We start from the raw sequence: 27,121 nt of genomic DNA on the forward strand, positions 1-27,121 counted from the left end.
AGCCTCAGTTTCTTCATCTGTGAAGTGGGGAGAATAGGCATACCCACAGGATGAAGAAGCAGTGCCCTCTCTTTGCCCCACCATGTTTTGGTGGGTGACACGTGAGTCGTGTTTTCTTGCCTAAGACAGGAGGCTCCCGAACGGCAGGAGCCTTTTATGCTTTTTGCCTTTGTACCCCAAATGCTAGGGGACCCTCACCCCACCATGTGAACTACGATGTGCTCTGGAGGGGATCTTAATTCCTTTCAACAGAAGAGGGAGGACGAGGGTCATGGGAATGCAGGGCTGACTGGGGAAGGGCAGCAAGGATGAAGGCAGTCTTGATGGTGGTGGTGGGACCGCACAGTGTTGTGAATCAGGACAGACAAGGGCCGGGGTCCTCACGAGGCACCCAGAGAGCTCTGGGGCTCATGGGAAGCCTTAACCCAAGCTGGGAACAGGGCTGGGGACCTGGAGTGTAGAGATGGGCCCCCAGAGTCAGTGCCACCCTCACAGAAGCCCCATCCAGAACTCAGCCCTGCCGTGGACGAGTGTGAGCCCTAAGCTTCAGTGGCAGCTACAAGCACAGCCTTTGGAGTTGGGCCTGGCTCCAGATTCAGCCCGGCCTTTTCAGCTGTGTGACTTTGCACAAACGATTTTACCTCCTTGAGCCTCATTCCTCATCTGCAAAATGGGAAGGAAGAGGGCTAGCTGACAGGGCTATGTGGGTGAGCTGTGAAATCTTGGTAACGTGCCTGGGCTGGAGTAAGTGCTCAATAAGGGAGAGTTATTATTATTATTCTAGAGGAGGAGGTACCCCTGGGGAGGGGCTGATCTCTAGACCAGGGGCAGGCAGAGAAGGGCAAAGGCCTGGATGTGCGCAGGGGTGAGGGGACCCCCACCCTGGGCAGGGGCCGTAGGTCTCCCTCCCTCCTCCACTGTTCTTGGTTGGTCTAATCCATGCTACTGAGTGGCAGAAAATCAAAGTCCACCCAAGGTGTGCTCTTTATCACTCCTTCGTCCATCCTTCCACCTAATTAACCCCAATCAGACGTGCCAAAGTGAACCTTGGCAGGAGGCTGGCCTCTCCTCACCCCTTCACCCCTTTACCCCAAAGCTTGCTGCTTCTCCCTCCAGTCCCCTCACCTAAGGGGGCACCCCGTTTCTCTCGTCCTGCCTGCCTCCCTGGGGCAGCTGTCCCATGCCCACTGCACGAGGCTGTCCAGCGTGAAGTCGAGAAGTCCAGAGGGCAATGGGAAGGAGCCTTGAGGCCGTCACTGCCTCCATCCGCCTAACTCTGTCTCAACCCCCCAGCGACCTTCAAGTTTCAGAGTCTTGGAGAACTGATGCTGACACCTCCCCTGCAATTCCTAGGTGAAGGACCACCTTCTTTCTCCTCATGTTCCTCCCGTCCCCTCCTGTTCCTGGGCACAGGGTCCCAACTCTAGGGACCCAGCAAAGCCCATGTCACACGGTTGGTAGCTCAACCCTGCCGTCTCTGTTTCTTCTGCAATCCAGGCTTGTCTGGCAGAGCCTTAGTATCTCCAGCCTGGAAGTGGGCCACCTTCCAGGCCTGCATCAGGATGAAGGTCGCTGCCCCCCATTTCAGGCTCTCAGCCCACCTACACCCCCCTCCCCAAGCTCCTGTGGTTGGGGCCTTGAGTGGCCTGGGCAGGAACTGGTTTTTTCTGGATCTGCCATCCATCACTGTGTGACTGGGGAAAGCCCTTTTTTCTATCTGGGCCTCAGTTTCCTGATCTGCAAAATGGGAAGCATGAACTGGGTGATTCTCTAAGGGCACACGAACACCTGCTGTGCTCTTTCAAATGTTTTCCACTCCTCCCTTCAAGATCTTCTCACTTCCTCCCCTCCTCTCCCCTCGCCTCCTTTCTCTTCTCTCCTTGATCTCATTTCCTCTCTTCTCTCTCTCCTGGCTCTCCTGCCATCCCTCTCCTTGCTTTCTTTCTCTCTTTCTCTCTCACCTTTCTCTTTTCCATTTCTCCCTCCTTTACCTTCTCCCTCCATCTCTCTTCCTCTCCTCCTCCTCTGTCACCCTTCCTCTGTTTCCCTCTTTCCTTCCCCCTCCTCCATCCCTCTCACTGCCAGACCTCCCTCCCCCCAGGTTATCTGTTGAATTCCACACACGCCTGCACAGACGGGATCAATCCGATGCTGCCTTGCCTTCAGCTTATCTCCGCTCCAAATGATTGATTTTCCCTCTTTAAGAGTAATTTGCTGGTGAATTCCATGTATTGCAAAAACCGCTGTGAAATCTAATTCAATCCGATTGGCAGCTGGCACTTTGGGGAAAGAATACTAGAAGCTGTCAATTTCATCACGTGGACGGGTGTATTACTTGTCTATAGAAGAGGGTGCAAGGCAGACAGGTGCTCCTCACCTGCACGTGCACACCTCCCCACCCTCCCTCAGGAGGGATCCTGTGGGCCCTGCAGCCAGCCCTAGCTCTTGGGGGAAATGAATTATAATGTGCATTGGGTACTTGCATTAAGGTAAATGAGGGACAGGTGCTTTCGAATCCTGTTTTCCTAATTTGCAGCCCATTGCCCTAGTGCACTATGGGAATCTCACACTTCGAAAACCCAGCTACACCTGACCACCTGTCTCCCTCCTTCCCCCTTGCCTCCATACTCTCCTGTTCCTGGGCACAGAGTCCCAACTCCAGGGACCCAGCAAAGCCCACATCACACGGTGGTAGCTCAGCCCTGCCGTCTCTTTCTCTTCTGCATTCCGGGCTTGTCTGGCTCAGAGCCTGTTTGTCTACCCTGGGAGTGGGCCACCTGATTCAAGCCTCTGATTCAGGCTTGAATCAGAGATGATGGGGCACCGCCTCTAGTTGACCAGCTGTCCTAGTTTGCCTGGAACCGAGCGGGCTATCGGGACGTGGGACCTAAAGTGCTACAACCTGGGTAGTCGCAGGCAAATCAGGATAGTAGGTCCCCAATGCTACGAGGCGTGTCTGAGAGCCCAGCAGGGCTCAGTCAGCACCACTGCCTAGGGGTGGAAGTCACACACTTGGTGTGGAAGACAAGGAGTCTAAGTATCGAGCTCCCACTACGCCAGCCCCAGTGTCCGATAGTGCTCCCCAAAGGCTGCGCTGACTTCAGAGGCTCCAGCCCCGACGCGGCTCATCTGCAGGCGCTGGCCCTTACCAGTGAGGATGGGCGCACAGCTGACCAGCGGCTCTTGCTCAGCCCTGGTGACTATTGCTCTGAGTGGGTCCCATCTGAGGGTCATAGGGGCCACTTGTGCCCACCGGATAAAGCAAAGCTAATTGTACCCACCCCCAGACTTGAAATCGGCCACTCTGGCCTCATTTCTAGGCCCCCAACGAATAGCTATTTCTGGTGGGATCCAAATCTTTGGGCTGCCCTGGACCTCTAGGGACCACAGCAATCAGCCCAATGGGTACTTATGAAAACAAAGTAGCTTTAGAGGGTCCTGGCCAGGAGGGCTAGGCTCCCCTTAATAGTGCCTGTGGGGGCCAGTCCAGTGGCGCAAGCGGTTGGGTGCGCGCACTCCGCTACGGCGGCCCGGGGTTCGCCGGTTTGGATCCCGGGCGCGCACCGATGCACCGCTTGGCAAGCCATGCTGTGGCGGCGTTCCATGTAAAGGGACGAAGGAGGAAGATGGGCACGGATGTTAGCCCAGGGCCAGTTTTCCTCAGCAAAAACAGAGGAGGATTGGCAGATGTTAGCATAGGGCTGATCTTCCTCATACACAAAAAAAAATAGTGCCTGTGAGTGTGGCCAAAGGGCAAGCTTTATGTGGAAGGCCCAGGGGTCACAGGGACCTTTCTAGGCCCACACAGACAGGCACTGCTGCCACAGGCCACCTGGACTGTGAACTATGAGGCCAGAGCTCTTAATTCCATGGCAACGTGCTCCACCCCCCACCCCCCAAGATCCCAAGGGAGCCAGGCCGTGTCCTCCTCCTCCTTCCCATCCTTCCCTGCATGGGGCCCCGTTTGAAAGGCACCGGCTACAAGTGAGAAGTTGAACAATTCCTGCCTCACAGCTCTGCCTTGCAACCCGGGCACACTTCCCAGCACAAGTGGCCACCTTTCTAAATTAAGGTCTGCCATTCAGATCAGAATCTGCCATCTTGGACCTGACCCCCATACCTGGCTTCAATCCCCCCCTCACTCCACTGGCAAACTCTGCACTGGAGTTCTGGCTGGGGTTGGGGCAGGGGGCTAAAATGGGCTGTAAGTGTTCTCAGAGGTGCAGGCAGAAGAGTCTAAAATGCAGGAAAAAAAGGGTGTGCAGCCCAGTCTGCCCCAAGCCCAGAACTGTCCATCCCTCTCCCCGGGACCCCTTCTGGGGAGGACCATGTGGTCTGAGGGGCAGGGCTGTCTGGGGGGGGGGGGGGGAGGTGAGGGGGCGTCTAGCCCTCTGCTTTCTGGCTGGGCCTTCTAGGGGCCTTGGGACGGAGCAGGGAGGGGCAGGGTGCAGAGCTGGGGGCTGCGCCTTGCGCTGAGCAGCTGCCTGGCTCTGTCTATTTACCATGCTAAAACTATTTCCCTCTTCCCACAGAGAGAGAAATGTGTGGCAAGGCAAAGAAATCTAAACGCCTTATGGAAATCAGGAGGGGACACTGCCCGCTGCTAATGGCAGCACTTTACATTCCTCTGCCTCTCCAACGGTGAGTCCATCTTCCCCAGGCCTCTGGGTGGCAGGAGGTGGTGCTGAGAGGGCTGGAGGGGGCGGGAGAGGAGGACAGAGCCCTGGAACTGACATGCTTTGTGACCTCAGGCAAACTGTCTCCCCTCTCTGGGCTGCCCTTCAAAATGAAGAATCCCCTTGCCTCGGGAGGCCCGAAGGGCAGAGCCCAGGACTATTTAGAGGTCATGAACCTAGGTGTCCTGGGACCCTGGGAGCCAAGAGACTGGGTGACTTCATCTCCTCCCCTCCTACCCTCTGCCAAGTAGAGCTGCCCACCCTTGGGTCCCCTCTCCTGTGAGCAAAGGCACCACAAATGCCCGAAGGTATGGGTCCCTGGGCTGGGACAGGATGCTGGGCTCCAGACAGATGGGTGACCACGCCTGGTGACAGCCCCACGTGTCACTCAGCTGCCCCTGGGCATCCTGAAGTCAAACCTGGGGCACAGCTGCCCAGGTCTGCAAAGAGCCCCTCCCACTTAACACATTCCACATCTTCCAAGGGACACGTGTTAGCCACACAATAACGATGGTTGCATGGACAAAGGAATAAATGCATGAATGAATGGGCTGCATGTGTTTTTATCTGTGAATGTGTGGGTGTGAGAAAACATCAGAGAGAAGATAGAGACAGAGACGGGAGGAAGGGTGGGAAGGAGGGCAAGAGAGAGATGATCAGATCCGAAGAGAAACTAAGAGAGAGCAAAGGGAGAGACTGGGAGAGAGAGCAGCGAGGGTGGGTGGAGGGCATTCAGATGGGGAACTAAGTTGAGGGAAAGATGACACCAGGAAGGCTGGGCCACGGCCCAGCAGGGAGGCAGCTCCCATCTCCTTTTCCTGCTCCCAGCCTGCCCTTTTGAGCTTCTGCCACTCCCATTGCTGGGATCCCAGCCCCTAGCCTCATTCCAACCCCTGCCTTACCCCCAGACCCCACATCCAGTCCCTGACCACTCATGCTGTCTGCCATCACCCTCGCACTGTCCTCATTCTCTTTGCGTCCAGATGAAAAGCACAGCTGAAGCACAGCTCCGAGGATATCACTCATGCTCAAGTACCGTCGACGGCTCTCGACTGCCTGCTGAATTAGGGTCAAACTCATCGTGGCATTCAAGGCCCTCCAGCCTACCTTTCTGGCTTTATAGGAGGGTATATATTACATATTTGCTGAATTAAATGAGAGTGGAGGGAAGGATGGTGCTATCCAAGTCTCAAAGTCCACCAGTGGTGCTATTTATGCTGGACCTTTCACTTCATCTTTTTTTGGGGGGTCTTTAATAATTTATAATTTTTATAATTAACATGCTGTGAAATTGACAATTTTGGGTATACAGTTCTATGAATTTTAACACATGTATAGATTCATGTTACCATCACAACCAGGATACAGAAAGTTCCATCACCCCAAAAACTCCCTTGTGCTATCCATTTACAGCCACCCCTCTCCTGCCCCTAACCCCTGGTAACCGCTGACCAGTTCTCCATCACTATGGTTTTTGTCTTTTTGAGAACGTCATGGAAACACGCAGGATGTAGCCTTTGAGACTGGATGCTTCCATTCGGCGTAATGCCTTTGAGATCCCCCCTGATTCTCACTTCACCTTAGCCATCTACTTGTTTAAGCACGGTTCCACCCCGACACAGCGAGTTAGCTTGTCTGCACAGGTCCACCGAGCTAGGGGGGATGTCCTGCATCCCTCTGAGGGGTAAGCCAGCCGTGTGCCAGGGGAGGGCTTTGAAGGCAGGCTGGAGAAGAGGGTCAAGTGGATGAAAAAAAAAAAAAACCAGCCTGGTAGCCTTGCTCTGTAAATGTTAGCGGATTTAGACATTCCCTAATGAGGGCAATTAAGAGTCATTAGGCTGAAAACAGAAAAGTAAACACAAATACGTATGCTAATTAGCGACTACTGATAGATGGTAGGATGGTAGGACGGGCTGCCTCCTCCTCCCTCTTCTGAGTCCTGCCCCTTTTCCTGCTAAGATCCCCCCTCCTCCCACTGCCTCAATCACTCTCCTGTCCATCAGTGCTCCCTGTTGGTCCTCCTCCTCCCTCAGGGGCGGTTCCTTCTCAGTCATCTTTGCTGGGTCGTCCTCCTCTCCCCTCATGTGAACACTGGGATGCCCCAGGGCGGCTCAGCCCCCAGCCCTCCTCTCTGCTTTCCCCACACCCCTTTCCTACGTGAGCCCAGCTAGACCTTTGGCTTTAAATACAATCCAGATATTGGCGACGCTTACATTTCCGTCTCCAGCTGGGACCCACACAGTGGCGGCTGCAGGCGCCTTGTCTCCTAGCAGCTTCTGAGAGCCAACTGTTAGGATTCCAGGATCTAGGAGAGCCAGCTGAGGTCACGCTGGTAGCTTGAGATTGCCATGGTAGGAGTATTTACACCACAGAGATCACCAAACGCTGTAGATGAGGGTTCCCCGCCCCAGAGCTGCGTGTTGGACATTTACCAGCCCACCCCCTCCACCTTCTTGGCATTTCCATTTGGATGTGTAGCAAGCACATCAAAGGCAACATGCCGAAAGCTCACCCACAGAGTCCACCTTCCCCTCCCCAAATCTACCTCTCCACCATCTCAGGAAGCAGCAACTCCATTTTTCTAACTGCTCAGGTCAAAGAGCTGGGCAGTCATTCTCCATGCCCTCCCCACCACACACGCACACACACACGCGCGCACACACACACACACACACACACACACACACACCAGCAAATCCTACTGACTCTCCCTTCAAACCAGGCCCAGGAGCTGACTGCTTCTCCCTTCTCACAGCACCTCCCTGGCCCAATTACTGTCCTCACCTCCTAGTAGTGGCTCTGTCCTGTATTGTCTATTGTACTCACCTCGGGCAGCCAGAGAGTCCTTCAAAAAAATTTTTTCTTTTGAGATAAAATTCACCATTTTAACCATCTTAAAGTGTACAATTCAGTGGTTTTTAGTATATTCAGGCTGTTGTGCAACTCCTACCTCTGTCTAGTTCTAAAATATTTTCACCATTCCAAAAGGACTTTGGCGGTTGTGTTCACTTACGAATAGTACCTAGATCAGCACCCGGCACGCAGTGGGTGCTCAACAAATACTTGTCGAATAAATGGACTAATGAATCGATGCCCACCTCCCCCTCAGTGTGAGAGCCTCCCTAAGGCACACTTTGTCCTGCCCCAGGCCCATGGGCACCTGCTGCCCCGCGTGCTTCACTAGTGCTGGGTATCTTCTGCCCTGCTCTGTGACCTTACGCATAGAAGGCTTCCTCTCTGAGCCTCATTTTGCTCACATGAGACAAGCAGGGATACCATCTGCCTGTTGACCCTGGACTCAGGGCATCTGTCAGGACGAAGGGCAGGAAAACCTGCTCTACTCTGTACCGAAATGTCCTTCTAACCAGGGGCGTAAACGTATGGCAACTTGATTTTGAAAATTCCTTCTCATTCTCAATTCCTTTTTCAAATTGAATGGTAACAGATGGAGAAACTGAGGCCTGGAGAGGGAAAAGGGAGGGTCTGCCCTCTGCCTTCACAGACAGAGTGACAACATAGCCATGACACCTCGCCTTACCAGGAAATGCCTCCTGCCCCGCCCCACCCACTCCTGCACCTTTCTCCCCTTCCAGGGGACAGAGTCAGCAGGAGCCAAGGAGGGCAGGGCTCTGGAAGGAGGCTCCGTGCCCTCTCTGTGGCCCTCACCACCCAGCAGGGCTCTGCAGTCCCTGTTTGTTGTTGATTAGGATGTTTCACAGCCGCTGGTCATGGCGATGGGGTGAGATAGCCAGGCACAACTCCCAGCTGAGCTGTGCCTACCCCTACTCTTCGAGATGGGATAAACGAGACACACCATCTATTGCTGTCAGAGGCATGACAGGGGGTGGCAAATGGGGCAGGCGGGGAGTGTGGGAGGAAGAAGCCACGTTCTCGGGGGAGTGCCCATGGTGAGGGGGCACCATAGTGGGTGTGACCCAGCCAGGAGGTGATGGAGAGAGGAAGGGGGGGGACTTCAGGAAGACCAGCCGCTGCTTTTGGGGAGCGGGATTCCCAGAATAAAATGCTTCCCAGACCTTCCCATCCGCGCCAGTCCTGCTAACAAGCATGGGTGGTGGTGGGCGTGGGCAAGGAGACCGCTGCCGGGGAGTGGGTAAAAGGGAACCAATCCCCAAGTCCAACGCGAAAGACGACCTCCAGCCGCTGGAGGGGACTTGGCCAGGAGGGGGTGAGGAATGGGCACTGGCGCTGTGGCTGCCAAACAGGCTCTGCTGCTTCACACCCCACCAGGGCTACGAGCCTGGTGTAAATAGCATGCTAATTAGAGTTACGGAGGAGACTAAATTAGGAGGTGTCTGAATCACGCTGAGGACACCCTCTGGTCCTCAGGGAGGGTGGAGCTCAGCACGCTGGGAAGAATCACACCACGGGATGCACCTACACACAGAAAAGTCCTAACACTCATCGTTGTCATAATAAGAGCCTCGGCGAAGGCAACTGGGGAGAAATTAATGGGAAAAAGTACACATGGGGCTGCCCTGCTACCCCTGGCTTCCCTTCTAGAGTGGCTGTGCTTTGAAGTCAACAGATATTTTCCTGGAGAGCCTAAATCTTGGAGGAGGAACCCTAGAAATGTGAGCTGAAGCTGTGACACAACAGAGGTCTTGCCAACAGACCCCTGCTCACCGCCAGCGCAGAAGGTGGGGAGAACAGAGGTGCGGAGCGATGCTCACCTAGGCACCACGGATTCCAGGTCCCAGCTGTGTGGACATTGCTTTGGGTGGATGCTTAACCTCTGCTATGCAACAGAAGCACCAGAGGACCTTCTAGAAATAGGAGCAGCCAGAACGGGCACCTTGGCCTGGGGAATGGGGAATGAGGTGAAGGCAACCACATGCCTCGCCTTGGTTGCTCCCTGGACCAGAGCCCTCACCCCCTACTTCCTCTCAGCTTTACTTCACGGATGAAATCACAAGCTGGGTGACAGGTATAGCATGTTGGAGGCATTTCCACCTCCCGGGGAGATTCAGTGGGAGGTGGGCAATTTCCAGCCAGATCCCAGTCATCTACCTAATGGAGGGGAAAGAAAGATCTGGATAATCGTACATCCACAGAGAGTGCACAAACCTACCTCTGCCTCCACGGGATGTGGGCACCTGCCCTTCCCTCTCCCCCACCTCTCTTCATTGCTTCTAGAGTTCGGTTGCTAGTTCAAATTGCTTTGGAAAATAGGAAACAGAGGTCTGTACCCTGCGTCACATCAGCAGGTGCAGAGTGTAGGGCAGCTGGGAACCCTCCCTGGGGTGGCAGGGATGTATATTTCCCGGGTCTCTACTGCAAAGTAGACGCTGGTGGATGGATTTACGGGACCCAGTTGAACAGTGGCCTGGAGGGTCCAGAGCTGGGAAATGGACCCTCAGCTGAACATGTGACAGAGCAAATGGCCCCCCTGCTCCGACCCCACCCAATCCCACCGCAAATGGCTCAGGATGGCAACTCTGAGAACCAGCGGAACGTTGGTCTTACAGCGAAAGCCCGAGGAGGGAGCTAGGCTGAAGGGTGGCAGTTAGTGAGGACAGGGATTAAGGGGGGGTTCATCATTTTTGGGCCATGGACCCCTCTGACCGTCTAGTGAAGCCCATGGACCCGTTTCTCAGAATGTTTTTGTTTGTTTGTTTTGTGAGATCAGCCCTGTGCTAACATCTGCCAATCCTCCTCTTTTTGCTGAGGGAGATGGGCCCTGGGCTAACATCCGTGCCCATCTTCCTCCACTTTATATGGGACGCCGCCACAGCATGGCTTGAGAAGCAGTGCGTCGGTGCGTGCCCGGGATCCGAACTGGCGAACACCGGGCCGCCGCAGCAGAGCGCGCGCACTTAACCGCTTGCGCCACCGGGCCGGCCCAGAATAACGTTTTTTTTGTTTTTTTTTTTTGTGAGGAGATCAGCCCTGAGCTAACATCCGCCAATCCTCCTCTTTTTTTGCTGAGGAAGACGGCCCTGGGCTAACATCGGTGCCTATCTTCCTCCACTTTATATGGGACGCCGCCACAGCATGGCTTACCAAGCAGTACTTCGGTGCGCGCCCGGGATCCGAACCAGCGAACCCCGGGCCGCCGCAGCGGAGCGCGCGCACCCAACCGCCTGCGCCACCGGGCCGGCCCCCAGAATAACGTTTTTAATTGCATTAAATAAAATACACAGGAACACAAAGTCAACTAATTATTTTGAAATCCAATTATCAAAGTATTTTAAAAAGGTATTATAGTGGAATTATGTGCTTCTCAATGCATTAGGCAATGAGATTTGGCAGCAGGTCTAATACCTGCTGTAATTTTGAGGTAGTGAAGAGTGTAAATGACAGTTTGAGGTCTCTGTGACACCTGTAAAGTGAGATGAAAATATCTGAGATTTCTCTTGGGGTCAAAGCCATAGGTACCACTACACTACTACTCTGTGGTTTGTTTCTATTTTCTTTTATTTATTTATATATTTATTTATTTATTTATTTATTTATTTATTTATTTATTTTTTGGTGAGGAAGATTGTCCCTGAGCTAACATCTGTGCCACTCTTCCTCTATTTTGTATGTGCGTCACTGCCACACCATGGCGGACAAGTGGTGTAGGTCTGCATCAGGGATCTGAACCTGCAAACCCGGGCTGCCGAAGCGGAGTGTGTGGAACCTAACCATTACGCCACTGGGCCGGCCCGTTTCTATTTTCATAATTAAAGGGAGTGCTAAAGTTCAATTAGAGGTCGGTGAAAATAAAGAGGCAGATTTTTCTCCATCTCCATCAACAGATGCCTTGGGGGGGGGTCAGTGGACCCCCACCCCCAGGGTTAAGAATCCCTGGACTGAAAGGAAGCCTGGGAGGAGCCCACAGGGCCTGCAGCCACAACCCCGCAGGGCTGCGTGGGGAGAGGGGCCAGAGAAACCGCAGGCTGGACAGACTGACTAACAGTGGAACAAATGTGAAAATAAATTTAAATAAATACAAGGTCGCGTGCTGTGGCTCCCTGACAGGCCCGGAACACATGTGGAATGGAAAATGAGGGGGGTGGATGAGAATAAAGGCCAAGATCAGCAGGAACAAGAACAATCCCCTTCTCACTGCCCCCCATCCCTACAGATAAACCCAGTATTCCGGAATATAGCTTTTTCTCCCGTCATTTGCTTTCTTTTATTTATTTATTTGGTGATGTTTTCTCCTTGGGGAGGTGGGTAATTCTCTCTGTTTTTTCCTATGCCCCTCAAACAAATGAATTGTGTCATCTCCTGCCTGAAATAGAAATTAGCTCCTGCCAGACGTGTCCCCGTTCACCTCTGCGGTGCAGTTACCCGTCCCCGACCTTACCTCCCCCCACCAGCCACACTGGAGGTGGGAGACCCGCCCGCTCCATGGGACCAAACCTGTGAGAATGGGGAGCCATGACCACAAACGGGGAGCCCAACAGTGAATGCAAGAAGCACAGGATTGAGAGTTCAAGGCCAAGCTCTGTGACCCACTGGCTGTGTGACCTCAGGCAAGCCCCTTAACCTCTGTGAGCCTCAACTTCTTCCTCTCTGAAAAGGACACAATGATACACATATCTCATGGGCTGGGGATATTAATCGTTAAGATTTAAAGAGTGATTTCTATGGGCCAGTCACTGTTCTAAATACATATATTAATTCATTTAATCCTCAAAACAGCTCTGTGAGGTAGGTACTACTATTGTCTCCATTTTGTAGATAAAACTGAATCAGAGAGGATAAATAAGGCCCCTAACATCACGGGGATCAGAAGTTGCAGAGCCAGGATTTGAACCCAGGCAGTCTGGCTCCAAAGCCCTTATTTTTAACCACTCCAGCTGCCTCTCTCTTTCTTACCTGAGAAGGGATGTGCCAGGTGGTACCAAATAAACAAGGACGTGGGCGGGCTGGGAGAGGTGGAGGCGGGGATGAGCCCCACAGAGGTGCCAGCCGGCTCTGTCCAAAATAGGGGGCAGAGGCAGCTGGAGCAAGTTCAGGGAAGGGAGGACGGGCAGATGTCGGGGAGAGGGGGGAGTGAAGTGGGGAGCTCTGGCGGCACCCTCCCCCTCCCACCCAGGTCCTCCTGGACAAAAAGAACGTTAGGATTTGTAGAGTCTTAAGACTGACTGCTCCAACCCATGGTTTTCCAGAGGTGGACACTGACGCACAGAGTGGGGACTCGCCCGGACTCACTCCACGAGTGAGGAGCGGACTGGGGTGCTACCTGGCTTCCGTGCTTTCTCCACCACCTTCTCTGGGCAGTGGGGTAGGTCTGGTAGCTGAATGCTACGGTCAGAGTTCAAAGTCCTGGGCCGATTTTAACTCAGGAGAGCCTTTGTCACAAAGACGGCCACTCAGTGTCCTGGGAAGAGTGCGGAAGGCAGTTTCTACTGGACTTTTTGGGTTTTATTATAAGGGGACTGGGGTTCTCTGCCTTCCTGTAAACACCTTAAGAGGAAAATGTCTAAACTGCAAGAGAGCCTCAGGGTAGACGCTAGAAAGCACATGCTGGCTGGGACAGGACGTCAAGGGGCGGGGGTGGGGGGGGTGGGTTCCGTGTAGGAGTCTTTGCTAGTTTCCCTGCTTCTACCCTCAGCCCCTGATGGTCCATTTTCAACACAGCCATCCGCGTGCTCCTTAAGAAAGGTGACTCAGAGCCTGTGAACTCCCTGGCTCCCCGCCGGGCTCACAGGAACAGAAAAACGCCTTCCTGTGGCTGGCGAGGCCTGGCCTGGCCCCCACTGATGGCCGCAGCCTCGCCTCCTACTGCGCTCTCCAGCTCCCCCTGGGCAGCCACACGGGCCTCTTTTCTGCTCCCTGAAGCTGCCAGGCCATCTCCCTTGTGGAGCTCTGTCCTTGCAGGGGGGCATCTGCTGCTGGAATGTTCTCCCTCCGCAGCTCCGTGTGGCTACCTCCTCCTCACCACTTAACCGCAGCTCTAAGGGCACCTCCTTGGAAGGCCTTCTGGGACCACTGAATTGAAAATAGCCCCCTGCCCCACCCCATCACTCACCCTGTCTATTGACTTCTGACATTCATTTCCACCTGCAATGATGTTGGTGCTTATTCCTCCTACTTCCCCCTGGAATGAAAAACAAGCCCTTGGAGGGCAGGGGCCACATCTTCAGCACTATCTCCCCAGTGGCGGGCACACAGTAGGCGCACAATAATGTTTGTTGAGTGAATGCATGCATAATGCCCCCAGCTGTGTAAATTTCAATACAGTCCCTCAGAAAGGCCAGGGGGTGCTGGCCAATTAACGAGGTCTTAAGGCCATTCTGAAGCGGTTCCAGTTCTCAGAAGCAGCCAGAACCGGGCGGCAGAGGCCTCTCTGGGGGGATACTGGCACCCCACTCCCCACTCCAACCTCACTCCTCTGCAAAAATATGCTCGAGGACAGCAGCAAATAGGTTCTGAGAAGCTGCGGGTCAGAGAGGAGACCGAAATAAAGTGGATCAAGGCTCTCAACTCCCGAGAAGAAAGGGACGATGAAGAACGGTATTTCTCCTGCCGGCGCGGGAGAGGAACTGTCAATTTTCTGCTATCTGAGTCAACTGGGAGGCGTCATGCATAACGCAAAAACAGTGTTTAAAAACACCCCCCTTTGCTGGAATTTGTAAAGGGGCCAGAGGTACGATGGTCCTCCCCATTCCCTGCTTTCCTCCCCTTACCCTTCAGAGGCAGGATGCAGAACACAGATAATCCACTCGCATCTACGTAGAAGAGTGGTTTTTAGGACAACTGAAGAGAATATTCCAACCATCCCAATAACCCCATCCGTGCAGGTGGGGAAACATGAGGGCCCGCGGCCGGCTCTGCTGTAGTAGGACTGGGGAGCCGGGCAGGCACCATTAGGAGAGGAAAAGTCGACCAAACTGGAGAAAACACGAACAGCGTGTGGTGGGCAGGGGTGGGTAAGGACACGGTAGGATCCAAGTGGGTGAGTGTGCTGCTTATTTCCTGTGGCTTCCAGAACGCCGAGGAGAGACAAGAGAACAGCCGAGAACAGCCTGGTGCAGGGAATGAGGCTGCCACAGCCTTTAATCTGAAACTCAGAGATGAGCTCCCACACCAAGGCTGACTCCTGGGGCCTTTGCCTGGAGACTTTTTTGTGATTTGCATTACAACCATCTATTTGCATCTCAACTGTCACTCGGTGCAAATGGGTTGTTGTTGGTTTCAGCCCACCCCATCCCTTCCTTCTCTGGCTTCTGTGAGTTTTCCATAGCCGGGCAAAGGAGAAGAAATTACTCAGCAAGACTTGACAATGAGGATGGAGTCCTTGGGAGATAGAAAGGGCCTCTTTCAAGCACCTTTGTTGTCTTGAATGGTCCGGCAGAGCCTGAGATTCAGCAAGAAACTGAGTAGAATCTTAGATCTGGAGGGGATAGCTGGCAGGCATTAGCTGGTCTTTGTGAACTAGATTAGCATCCTCATTAGGAACCACTGCCACAAAGTGCTGGCTGAGAGGTTAAACTGCTTCCTCTTTCCCTTTCTGTTTTACATCCGTGCCCCCTACTGCCCCACAGTAACCACAGACTTTTGAGGTTACCTTCCTACACTAACTCAGCTGGAATTGGGCTTCAGCACAGGGGCACTGACTGGTGATCCAGTTTGGATAAAGCCCTGGGCCACCTCATTGCTACTTTTATCATTTCCTCATGCTTTAAGTCAACCAATATGTGTTTCTGCCAGGCAGAGTACAGGGCACTGGGGTAAGCTGGAGAGCAGGAGCAGACTGGCCCTGCCCGTGGCTCAGTCAGTCTAATAGGGGAGACAGATATTATTGTGCGTATCACACTGATAACTGCAAAATCATAATCACGGTGAGTGTAGGGAGGATCACATGGTTCTATGAAACTATGACAAAGGGATGCCCCCTCTCCTCATGTTCCCTTCCTTCCTCCAAGTTTGCTCAGGGAACACATTTTTCTGCCACACCTAGCAAATCCAGAGTCACCTTCAACGCACACACAACTCCCAACAGACGTATTCTCCCTTCAGAAAGCCAACCGGAAGAAATGACAATTTAAAAAATATCTCTTTGACAAAACCTGCCTGATTTCTCTTTTGGGTTCCCTAATTTTTCCCAGATTCTGGACACTTGGACAGTGCTCAAGAGCCAGCGCCTTCTGTCTTCTCTTCCTGTTGGCAACATGGCTGAACATTCCGCCCCAGGAACCTGAGGCCTTAGGAGCATCTACCTGTGCAGATCTGAGTCCCTCCAGAGTTTTGGAGAGTGGAGAAGAGATGAGAGATACAAAAAAGCAGGGCAATTTAGAAAGCAATGGGGCCGGCCCCGTGGCTTAGCGGTTAAGTACGCGCACTCCACTACTGGCGGCCCGGGTTCGGATCCCGGGCGCACACCGACACACCGCTTCTCTGGCCATGCTGAGGCCACGTCCCATATACAGCAACTAGCAGGATGTGCAACTATGACATACAACTGTCTGCTGGGGCTTTGGGGAACCGAAAAAAAAAAAAAAAGGAGGGGGATTGTCAATGGATGTTAGCTCAGAGCTGGTCTTCCTCAGCAAAAAGAGGAGGATTGGCACGGGAGGGAGGAAGGGAGAAAGGAAGGAAGGAAGGAAGGAAGCAATATATCTCTCCCGCTCCTTTAGGAATCAGCCCAGGACCACGTCTGGCGTGGCTTGAGTACAGCACTCCTGGGAGACTGGAAGATGACCCAGGTGACCGTAGGGTGGGGGAGTCTGGGCTTAGGGGCTGCCTCTCCTCGGTGGTAGTTCTCTCTCTGCACCTCTCTGTGCCCTGGAGAAGTGGGACCCTGTGGGGACGAGGCTGGTCCTCTGCTGTCAGAGACAGTGGCCAACTCTCCGGGGAAAGCACAGAATGGACCCAGGTAGTGTTGGGCACCCTGTCCACAGCGGGCATGCTGATGCCTGTGTCTGGAGGCGGAGTGGTCACTAGAGGCAGGCTAGACCCAGACACCCGTCAGCGTTCCTGCAGACACTTCAGACGGTCTTCCAGCAAAAGGAGCCTGAGATAAAACCCACGGGGTCAGGGTGACCTTGAAATCCCCCAAACAGTCATGGTGAGCAGGGCCCTGGGGGTTCTGGCCCTACTGGTGGCGATGCTCCCTGGACCCCTCTGGTTAACATCTGTGTATGGCAGGCACCATGCTAAGTCTTTCACTCGTATCATCTCATGTCCCCCTCTCCATGTCCCTTGTTGATATCCTCTGTGGCAGACACGAACATGTAGCTGCTTCCCCACGTTCCCCAGCCTTCTGCAGTCAGGTGGGGGCACATGGCTAGTTCTGCCCCACGGGCCCTGGGTAGAAGTCACGGAGCCACTTCTGGGATGAAGCACACAAACGCTGGTGCTTAACCCTCCAGCTCTCCCCTCCCACGGCAGTGACCGACATGACTGCAGAGTGAGCACCTGAGCGACCAGACGGAGGGAGGCCTCCCTGCCCACTCGCGCCTCACAAGTTGTCCGTGTGAGACGTAAACTCTGTTTCAGGGTTAATTTGTTACTGCAATAGAAACTGACTGATACATTTTATTTTTATTTCTTTTTTATACAGATGAGCAAAGTGAGGCTTAGGAAGGGTCAACGACTCTCCCCAGGTCACAGAGCTAGCAAATGGCAAGGCTGGACTTGAACACAGGCCCCGTCTGATTCCAGAGCCTGGGCCATGAATCACTATACAAGCTGCATCCCCTCTGGGTGGCCTCCAAAATCGAGCCCAGATTCCTTGGCTTGGCATTCAAGGCCCTCCAAGGCCTATGTCCCAGCCCACCTTCCCACAGCCCACTATACAAACTCTGCATTGGTGCATGGGTTACTGCCTGTTCCCTGATCTGCTTGCAGGTTTCTCCCTCTGGGCCTCTCTGGGGGCCACTGCCCGGCCGGCCTGCCCTCTGGCGCTCCCTTTCACCATCTGATTTATGCCCCAAGGCTCAGTTCTAGGCCCCCTCTCGCCGTGGAGCCTTTCCTGATCTTCCTGCCCCTACTTCCCCCTTCCTCAGCCAGGCTCTGGAGCCCTCACTGCCTGCAGTCACTGGACCCTGGGCCCACACTCTGGTCACCCTCCTCTTGGGCTTAATTGTCAGCGTGAAACCAAAGATGAGACTTTCTCCTGAGGTTCTCATCCACACGGCAGTCTCTCTGGGGGTGCTGCACTCCGGGGGAATACAGGATGATCCACTGGGGCGTGACAAAATGCTAGAACTTGTGTTTATACCGGTTCATCTCCACCTCTTAAACTTTCTACACTTTTGTCTATGTTTTAAAATGTACAGACTACATCTGCATAAACACACTTGGCCCCTTGTACAGGGACCATGGCTTACACTTCCTGGCCCCCCTCCAGGGGCCAAATATAGCTCCTTGTAAAGTGTAGGTGCTTAGTACATACTTTAGTTATCTCAGACAGATAGGTATGGAATGACTTAGCAGGAGATGGAGGCATGTGTGCGCACACACACACCCACACGCACGCGTGCGCACAGAGGTGGTGAGACTGACTTGCCCTCGTGGCCCTGAGTCCTTGCGGGGGGAGGGTAGTGGGGGGATGCTGTCCAGTTGAGAGACGCTAACAGGAGACAGGGGGGGAGCTGGGAGGAAGGGCTCCCGGGTGGGCACGTTGGGCGGTCTGCTGAGCAGCCAGAGTGCAGAGGGGCAGGGGGAATGAGGAGGAAGCCGAGCCTGGAGCAAGGCCAGCCTGGGAGCCGGGTGCGCAGTAACCGCAGAGAAGCACGTCAGGCTGGAAACCCTAATGGAATTCCTGAGCAGAGGGGGCCAGGGCGAGCAGCGGCAATAAACAGAAGTCCACGATGGTCAGGGGAGATGGGGCACAGGAGAGGACGGGGGAGGAGGCAGCTGAGAGGGTCCCCATGTGATGGAAGCCTGGGGCTGGGCCCCTGGCCCAATGACACAGGGTGTGGCAGGGCTCACAGGGGCTGCAGCTTGGCCCTGGAGCCTCCTCCCTCCTGTCCTTCTCGAGCTCTCCCTCTCCATGGCCCATGTCCCTTCCTTCTAAGACTTGCCTCAGCCAGGCAGGCCCTTGGGCAAGGGGATGCTGGTGCCCCGGACCCTTCTGGAGTCTCCTATAGCCTGGGATCCCCTGAAAGCACTTACGCTCCCACATGGAAAAGGAGGGGTCATTATTACACCCAAAGCAGGAATAAGACTTCCTTCCCAGGTCATCATTTATACAAGAGCCTCTACCTCTTAAAATTTCTATTTTTCGGTAATGTACGTACTAGATTAGCAGGATGCTCATGTATATGCATTTCTGCTCGTGTATATTGATTTATTTAGAAATACATATTTCTAAATAAATCACTGCACATTGGAGGTGTGTGTGCATATGTTTTTTGCAGGATGTAGGGGAGTAGCCCAAAAGTTTAGAGACTACTGATTTTTGCAGCCTTATTTTCCTTAGAACACAGTAGGAGAGGGGGTGCAGCAATGTTTGTTTCTATTTTATAGGTGGGGACCTGGAAGCCCAGAGATACCTGGCGTCCTCCGCAGGGCTGCACAGCCCAGGCAGGGCGGTGGGTCTGGATGAGCCATGCGTTCTGGGGACTCACCTCGTCCTTGTCCACCACCTGGATGAAGAGGGGGAGGGCAAAGCCGACCTGCGCCAGCTCAGTGATGGCTACGCTGTACTCGGAGCTGTTGAACTCTGGGGCGTTGTCATTGATGTCGATAACCAGGATGTTGAAGGTCGTGGTGACTGTGGCGTCGGATGGGGTGCGGTCATCATTCAGCTCTGTGCCCTGCAGATAGAGGACAAACACAGCAGGGATGAAGGTGGCCATAATCACAATAACAGCTATCACTACCAAGGCTTTCTCAATGGGAGACACCACGCTTTATGTGAATTATCCCATCTAATCCTCCCCACAACCCCAGGAGGAAGATTCTATCATTAGCATCCCCATTTTACTGACTCTCATTTTACTGATGAGGAAACTGAGGATCAGAGAGGTTAAGTTGTTGTACAAGTTAACTTGTACAAGGACATACAGCCAGAGTAGGTGTCAAACTCAGGCAGTAGGATTCTAGAACCAAGGGGATGAGGTGGGGTGGGGAGGATCAGACAGATTTGAGGGCTCATCAAGGGGCAAAGGGAGAGTCTTTATTCAATTTGGCAGATGATGAAACTTAGGCCAAGAATTTTTGTGCCAGCAGGTAACCAAGACTTACTTCAGCATCTGCTATGGACTGAACACTGTGCTGGGCACCATGAGGGTCTGGGTGGGACTCAGGAATAGATGGACTAAGATACCTGGGGGCCCAGTCTCTGGACCAGAGCCCCTGGGCCCAAAAATACCCATTCGCAGTTCCCACTGCAAACTTCAGAACCAGAACCACTGGGCGACAGGCCAGGACTAGGTGTGTGTCGCCAGTTCCCCAGGGGTTCGGATTCACAGCCAAGTTTGGGAAGTCACCCTCACATTTTATATAAAGATGGAAAAACCAAGCTCACGGTCCCACAGAGAGCTGGGGGCGGCCCTGGGACTAGGAAGCAGCTCTCTCCATGGTGCTGCCCGCCTCTGCAGGAAGGGAGCAGAGACAGGAGGGGAGGCTGACGGGGGCCCCGGGGCTTGGTGCTGGGTGGGGGAAAGGCAGTGTTAGCAGCTCTCCCCCAGCTGGCGCACATGTGCACATCGGGTGAGAGGAAGGGGCAAGCTGGTGAATGAGGGCTAGTCAACCCACTGCTGCTGCAGGCACTCTCAGGGTCAAGGAGAGCGATTAAGAGCGAGGGTGGGCTGCACCATCCTTCCAGCGCCAAAGGAAGGGCCTCCTTCCCAGAGCCCCTCTCCTCAGTCCTTGTGCCCACTCCCCCATCCCCCAATTGATGGCTGGGGCTGGGGAGGACCCTGTGGCCCAGGCGGGATCCACACCCTAAATGGGTTTCCCAGGGAATGGCTCGGCAAGTCACTGATTTTAATTAAAACCAGCCAAGAGTGGCCGGGGGCTGTGGCTCCACTACACCTGTGGGGGGACCCAGCAGCTTCTGCCCTCTGCCCACTGCACTGCTGTTTCCTAACTAGGTAACAGCCCCAGGGAAGCGGTGAGAATTACAAATAGGACAAAACCCCAGAAATGGGGTAAACTTAGGAATCTGAGGTGGCTACAACAGAGACTGTGGAATCATGGATAGCAGTGAGGACCATGGGATAAGCACCTGCTATGTGCCTCCTCATCCCTAAAATGGGGATAAAAGTCCTGATCCTACGTGGTTGTTGACAATGGCTCTGAGTACCCAGCAAGGTCCCTGACACAGCTGACACCTGATAAGCGTTGTCCCTTCCTGACAGGGGCCCTGGGCATGACCCCAGGGAATAGTGCGGGGTGAGAGACGCCTCCTGGAGCCTCCACTGTGGGCACTGCTGGAGGCTGGCCCCCACGGCGTAGGCATCCCCTCTCCATGGGACGGAGGTGCCCATTGCCCGGCTCTCACCTTCACGGTCAGGATGAAGCCATGGCTGTACAGGGGGTTCTCCCGGTCCAGGAGGCCGTTCAAGGTCAGCGCTCCGCTGATGTAGTCCAGGGCGAAGATGCTGTTGGTATTCCCTGCACAAGAGAGTAACATTCCAGGTACGACAGGGGCCCAGGTGGATGGACCTGTGGCTGGGGCCAGGGCTCCTCTCCGGGTGGTAAGGATGAATCAGTAACTTAAAATGGATGCTGGCTCCACGAGGGATGGAAAGTGCTCTGAGTACAAGCCCCAGACAGTAGAAGTGATGATTCACAGAACAAGAACCTTATGCCCTTTCAGTCTTCCTCCCGTCTCTCCGATTGAGTCAAGGAGAAAGTCTTGGTTTGGTGCTAATATGTCTGTAACACCTCTCTAACACTTCCTCGTTTTCCTTTTTAACAGAGAGAGCAGGCTTCAGGCCTGGAGCTTTCCAAAGGGAGCAGTACCCAGGCAGGACTCAGTATCCACCATGGTCTGAACGTTTGTGTCCCCCAGAATTCACACAGTGAAGTCCTAACCCCCACACAGCGGTCTTAGGAGGTGGGGCCTCTGGAGGTGTTCAGGTCACGCAGGTAGAGCCCCCACGAATGGGATTAGTCTCTGATAACAGAGACCCCAGAGAGCTCCCCGGCCCCTTCCACCAGGTGCGGCCTGGCGAGAAGGCGCCATCTACAAACCAGGAAGCCGGCCCTCACCCGGCCATGCTGGCACCCTGATCTCGGACTCCCAGCCTCCAGAACTGTGAGAAATAAACTTCTTTTGTTTATAATCCACCCCGTCTGTGGTATTCTGTTATAGCAGCTTCAATAGACTAAGGCAAGAAACCTTGCTTTGTTTCCTTTGTGCTTATTTTTATGGTCATTTTCTATTCTATTCTAATTTTCTATATGGCCATGATACAAAGTTTCCTCTTACAACAGATATAAGTTAAAAACATAATTCAATTTTAAGAATAAGTATTTATTTTAAGTATTTATTAAAATTTAAAATATGTTTTTAAAGTACTGGCAAAAATCACAGACGAATGACCCTGGCTCAGATGGAGGTCTCTGTGTCCACCCCTCTCTCCCCGCCCTCATTTCAGCTCCCCCTACAGGTCCCCCGAGCTCACAGCGGCTTCCTCGGGTCCCCCACATCGCCATGTTCATTTCTGCCTCCTCCTTCAGCGTCCAGCTTCCTCTCTCGGCCTCACCTCCGTCCTCCCACCCAGGGCCAGCCCCTCCTCTGCCTCCTCCAGGAAGGCCTCCAGCCCCACAGGCAGCAGACATTGTTCTGTTTGTTCTCCAGTTGCTTCCTGCGTGTTGACGTGATCTTCCCACCCAGCCTAAAAGCCCCCTGAAGATGGGGGCCTTTCAGACTGTCCTCCCAAGGACCTGGCCAGTGCGGGGCACACAGTGCAAGCATGCTCCTGAAGGTTGGCTGCCCCCAGCCCACCTGGCCCCAGCCCTTGCCCGTGTGCCCTTCCCACCAGGCTGAGTTCACCTGGGAAATCCCAGTCCCACTCTTCCCTCTTCCTCATGAACCAGCGTGTCGCTGCATTTGCACACGCACGCACTCACTGCCATTCATTCACATACTCAACACTCCCTTGGGCAGGCCGGCCTATGGCCAGGCCCTGTGCTTGGCATTGTGTGGGACGCCGATGCCAGTCTGCCAGGAATTCTGACCCTGAAGCACTTGCAGCCTGGTAAGGGAGCTTCGACACCCATAAGAATCAGCATCTCTGAGTTCACAGCAGAGTGAGACTGGTTACACATGGGAAGGCTCAAAGAAGGGAAGCTTCACGGAGGAGGTGGCATTAATTCCCACACCTCTGTCTAGCTGTGTGACCTAACCCCTCTGTGTCATCTGTAAAATGGGGATAATAATGGCTCTAACTCATACGGTTATGAGAATTAAATGAATATGAAAAAAATATATATCTACAGGCTTGGAACAGTTCCTGGCACACAATAAGTCCTCAGTCAGTGCTGTTTGAGCTGGGCCTGGAGGACGGGCAGGATCGGGGAAGGGGGCAAGTGGACACTGATTCCATAGGAAGGAACTAATACCAGGCCTTCCACTCACATAGGCGGAAGCTGCTGTATCTCCCAGCTCCTCCCCTGCCCAGCTCTAAAGGGATCTGCACACAGTAGGGGCACATATCATCTCTGGATTAACTAGAGAAATAGCAGAGGGGAGACCACTTCCTCTTCTAATTTTAGGCTTTGGGACAGGGCCTGTTCTCAGCCACCCTGGCTGGTCGGCAAGGCAGCCCATTTCCAGCTGGCCGGAGGCTAGATGCCTGCTCCTGCCCTGTCCTCCCGGCCCGCTGCAGGGCTTGCAGGGGAGGCAGAGTTTGCTGGTGACTGTGGAGTCTGTTCGGTCTCCTGTCACTCTCAGACTGTGAGCTCTGGGGACTCGGACACGGGCCCAGGCCAGAAACGTCACTCCAGCCTCCTCCTTGCCTAAAGCTTCCTCCCGTGGCCACAGAGAGACCTGGGTACCTCCTGCTGTGTCTGTGTGGTGAGGAGGATGGGACTGCGAGGAGGGACATAAATGCATAAATATAGGGGAGTTTCTTTAGTTAGGAATTCTGCTGCTGGGGAATGAGAGGAGGGATGCTTTCATCTGTTCATCAGGAGCTAATCCATTCAGCAATTACCGAGCTCCCGCAATGTGCCAGGGACACATTCCAGTGGGAGATGCAGCCCTCAACCGCGTGTTTACATTACAGGCGGATCAGTGCTGAAGTGGGATGAAGCACGGACTTCGCAGGGCCCTTTGGGGGTGGGGTCCTCTGAGCCCCTAAATGCTGAGCTGAAGGGCTGCCCTAAGGCAGACCTCAGAGCCTCCTGCCGCCCACACCCTCTCCCACCACACACAGGCGTGGGCTGCCCCCCAGCCCCACGTCTAGCACCCCATCATTCTGGATTTTCATATAAATGTATTCTCCCAATAAAGGAACCTATCAAATGTTTAACTAAATGTGATTCAATTTTTATCTTTGTAAGATATTTCCTATAAATCATGCACAAACCAGAAGCCCCTTGTTGAGCGATGTGCTTTGGTTCTCTGACTGGAAAATGGGGTTATCTTCCCTGGCCCTCAATCGGATCTCCCCCCTCAGCATCTTTGCCCCGCTGACAGCCACGCTGCCTGTCCCCAACCCAGAGTCTGTCCCCAGCACATAAAACACCCCCTCCCCCTACCTAGGCACCTCTCTAACAAACCCGGAGCCAAATACTCACAACTGGTACACATTCAGACTTGGGGACCCTCCCCCGACACACAAACACACACACACACACACGCACACGCACTTCTTTTTCACACATCCATCTGTGTGGAGTTCACCTTTCAGCCTCCTGCCAAGTACGAATCACTAACTCCCAGGACCAACACCCAGAGAGCTGAGAAGGCCACCTGAGTGAGGCACTGGCTCTGATGTTCCTACTATCACCATGGCAACATAAGCACTCACTGGGATGCTGGGTGGCTGGGGGCAGGAGGTGAGCCCTGTGCCCCAAGCAAGGCCAAGGGTCTCATTCAAAGGTTGATTGATGGATTAGTTCACTCCTTCATTGCAAGTTCCTAGTGAGCACCTACTGTGTGCAAGGTGCTGGAGAATCAGTAGAGAACTGAAGGTTCATGCCTTCAGTCTCACAGTAAAGATCAGCCTTCATGACAAATCACATCACTGAACAATTAAGTCCTTGCCGAGCTAAGGCCCCTGAAGAAAAGCAACATGGAGTAGAGAGGTGATCAAGATTATGCCCTCCGGAAGCAGACTGCATGGGTTCAGATCATGGCTCTGCCACTTGTTAGTTGGGTGACCTTGGTCAAGTTACTCAACATATCTGGACCTCAGTTTCCCAGTCTGTAAAACTGGGGTAACAATAGTCCCTACCCCCAAGTGTTGCTGTGAAGATTAAATGAGTTAATACAATGCCTGGCACATAGTCAGCTCCCAACAAATGTTGGCTGCCTATGCTTCACCAAGATGATGCCACCATGGTCCCCTCCTCCACTCCACCCCCACTGAAAGAGCCTGTGCCCAGAGCTGTCTGCCCAGCAGGAGCACAGTCAACCCCATCCTCTTGCCAGGAGAGCCTCATGACCAAGCACCCACGGGTACAAGTTGGCAGCCCTGAGGCCAAGGCTGAGAGCAGAGCCCTCAGGCCCACAGGGCATTGCACCAGGGCTCTGGCCTTTGCTCCTGCATCACTCACCCCTCGAAGTGAGTCACCACTTCCTTGCTCCCTCCCTTATCCCTCCCCTCATCCTCCCTTCCCAGGGGGGAATGTGGGCTTGGCAGCCACACACATAAGTACCTCTGCTCTCCTGGAAGCTGATACCACCGTGTCAACCCTCTGGTCTTCCAGACATTCTTTATCCAAGTCCCATGGGGACTGGGGGCTGGGGAGGCTCACGGGGACACCTTTCACATGTTCAGCCCCCACTGCTGAGCAGAAGGGCAGCTGCTTCCCTCCAGGTCGACAGGTGCTGTCCTGGGTGTGCAGAAGGGGAGGGGCTCTGGGGCGGAGCGGGGCTGTACCTTGAGTGCCCTAGGCTTCTGGAAGCTGGTGACTTAAAGCGCTCACAGGAGAGAAGACCCAGGTCATTACAGGCCCTGCTGATTCTCTTGGGGGCATTTACCTCCTCCAGGAGCTCCAGACACCAAGACTCCTTCAGATTCGCAAGAATGAGGCTGCGAGCATATGAATCAAGTCTGCAAAAGCACGAAAGGCTGCCAAGGGAGAGACACAGCCTTCTTTCTCCTATTTATTAAAAACAGTAGCTACTATCTATTGAACACTTACATGTGCCATGCACTGAGCTAAGCCATTTGCAAAATTGTATTACTTAGTCTTCACAGTAACTGTATCAGAAGATATCCTGTGTTGAGTGTGAGGAAGCAGGCTCAGAGACTCGGAATAACTGAATAACATGTCTCAGGTCACCTGACTGGTGAGAGGGGAGCCTGCACTTGGATTATGTCTCTTTCTGTCCCTGCAGGCACTGGCCCTCCACGTTTGCACCCCCTCTGCACCTGGCCTGTGCTAAGGGACAAGGGAACAGGGTGAGACAAGTAAGAGATCATCATCCTTCATAGAATGAGGTGGCAACAAAATTGCTTTTTTCTCAAGAGGAAGTCCTGGCTAAAAAACATTATACATTCTGGAAAGTTCTGGGTAAATTCTTCCATGACAGAGTTTTACGTAGCAGCAGAATATCCATGTGGCGATGTCCTCCGTGTGCGTGAGAGGAGACCCACAGTGGGGACTAGAGTGGGAAGGCAGGGCTGTAGACAGGAGCTGTCAGCACAAAGCGGGTGACAAGCACAGGGCACTGGCAAGGCTGCTCTGGGGCAGACCTGCGGCTCCAGTGAGGACAAGCAGGAAAATTTAGAGAGACAGGCAGTGGTCAGAGAGGAGGAGGGAAACCAGTACATGCCAGGTGCCCGGAGGCAGGAGAGGAGGAAGTTCTGAGAAAGAGATGGTCAGTAAGGTTAAACCATGCCGAGAGAGAGGCTCAGGAGAAGGGAGACCAGCGAAGGCCCTGTGGGATCTTCAGATGCCCCCCAGGGGTCAGATTGTGAGATGACGAGGGAGGGTGGGGCCTGGAAGCTAGAACAGTGAGGGCAGGTAGAGCTGCCCTGAGAGTGGCGTAAAAAAAATGGAGAGAGGTAGAGTGGCAGCTAGAGGGCGCAGCAGAGTCAAGCAAAGGGCTTCTGTGTCTCAGAGATGGTCAAAGGCAGTGGGGAGGAAGGGGGAGAGGGAAACTGGATGGGAGGGCGTGCAGGGGGTAGGTGGTCTGACTTGGGGAGCAGGGGGGTGCCTCTCTCTTTGGGCCATGGGGGGCTCACCCTCCCACCTTCTCGTTCCTCCTAGGCTGGCAGGCTCTCCCCTTCCCCAGGTGCCCCTCCTCCTGGCCCCTGCCAAACGTCATCACTCCCACATCTTGTCCCTTGTTATCTGGCAGGCAGCATCTTGACCGATGGCAGAGCTGGGTCTGGGTGAAAAGCAGTTTAGAG

At 53.9% G+C, this 27,121-nt stretch overlaps 1 protein-coding gene across 1 annotated transcript in view; it reads right to left on the minus strand.

The window, feature by feature from the left end:
• Positions 1-27,121, minus strand: part of LOC131407585 (cadherin-23-like) — a 326,276-nt gene that overhangs the window by 94,542 nt on the left and 204,613 nt on the right. The window contains exons 10-11 of the mRNA XM_058544366.1: positions 21,088-21,200; positions 19,208-19,396 (exon numbers count right to left, since the gene is read on the minus strand). Of these exons, the coding sequence (XP_058400349.1) occupies positions 19,208-19,396; positions 21,088-21,200 (302 nt within the window). The remainder of the gene's footprint in view (positions 1-19,207; positions 19,397-21,087; positions 21,201-27,121) is intronic.

This window comes from Diceros bicornis, chromosome 6, assembly GCF_020826845.1.
Source record: "Diceros bicornis minor isolate mBicDic1 chromosome 6, mDicBic1.mat.cur, whole genome shotgun sequence".
Classification (NCBI taxonomy): Eukaryota; Metazoa; Chordata; class Mammalia; order Perissodactyla; family Rhinocerotidae; genus Diceros; species Diceros bicornis.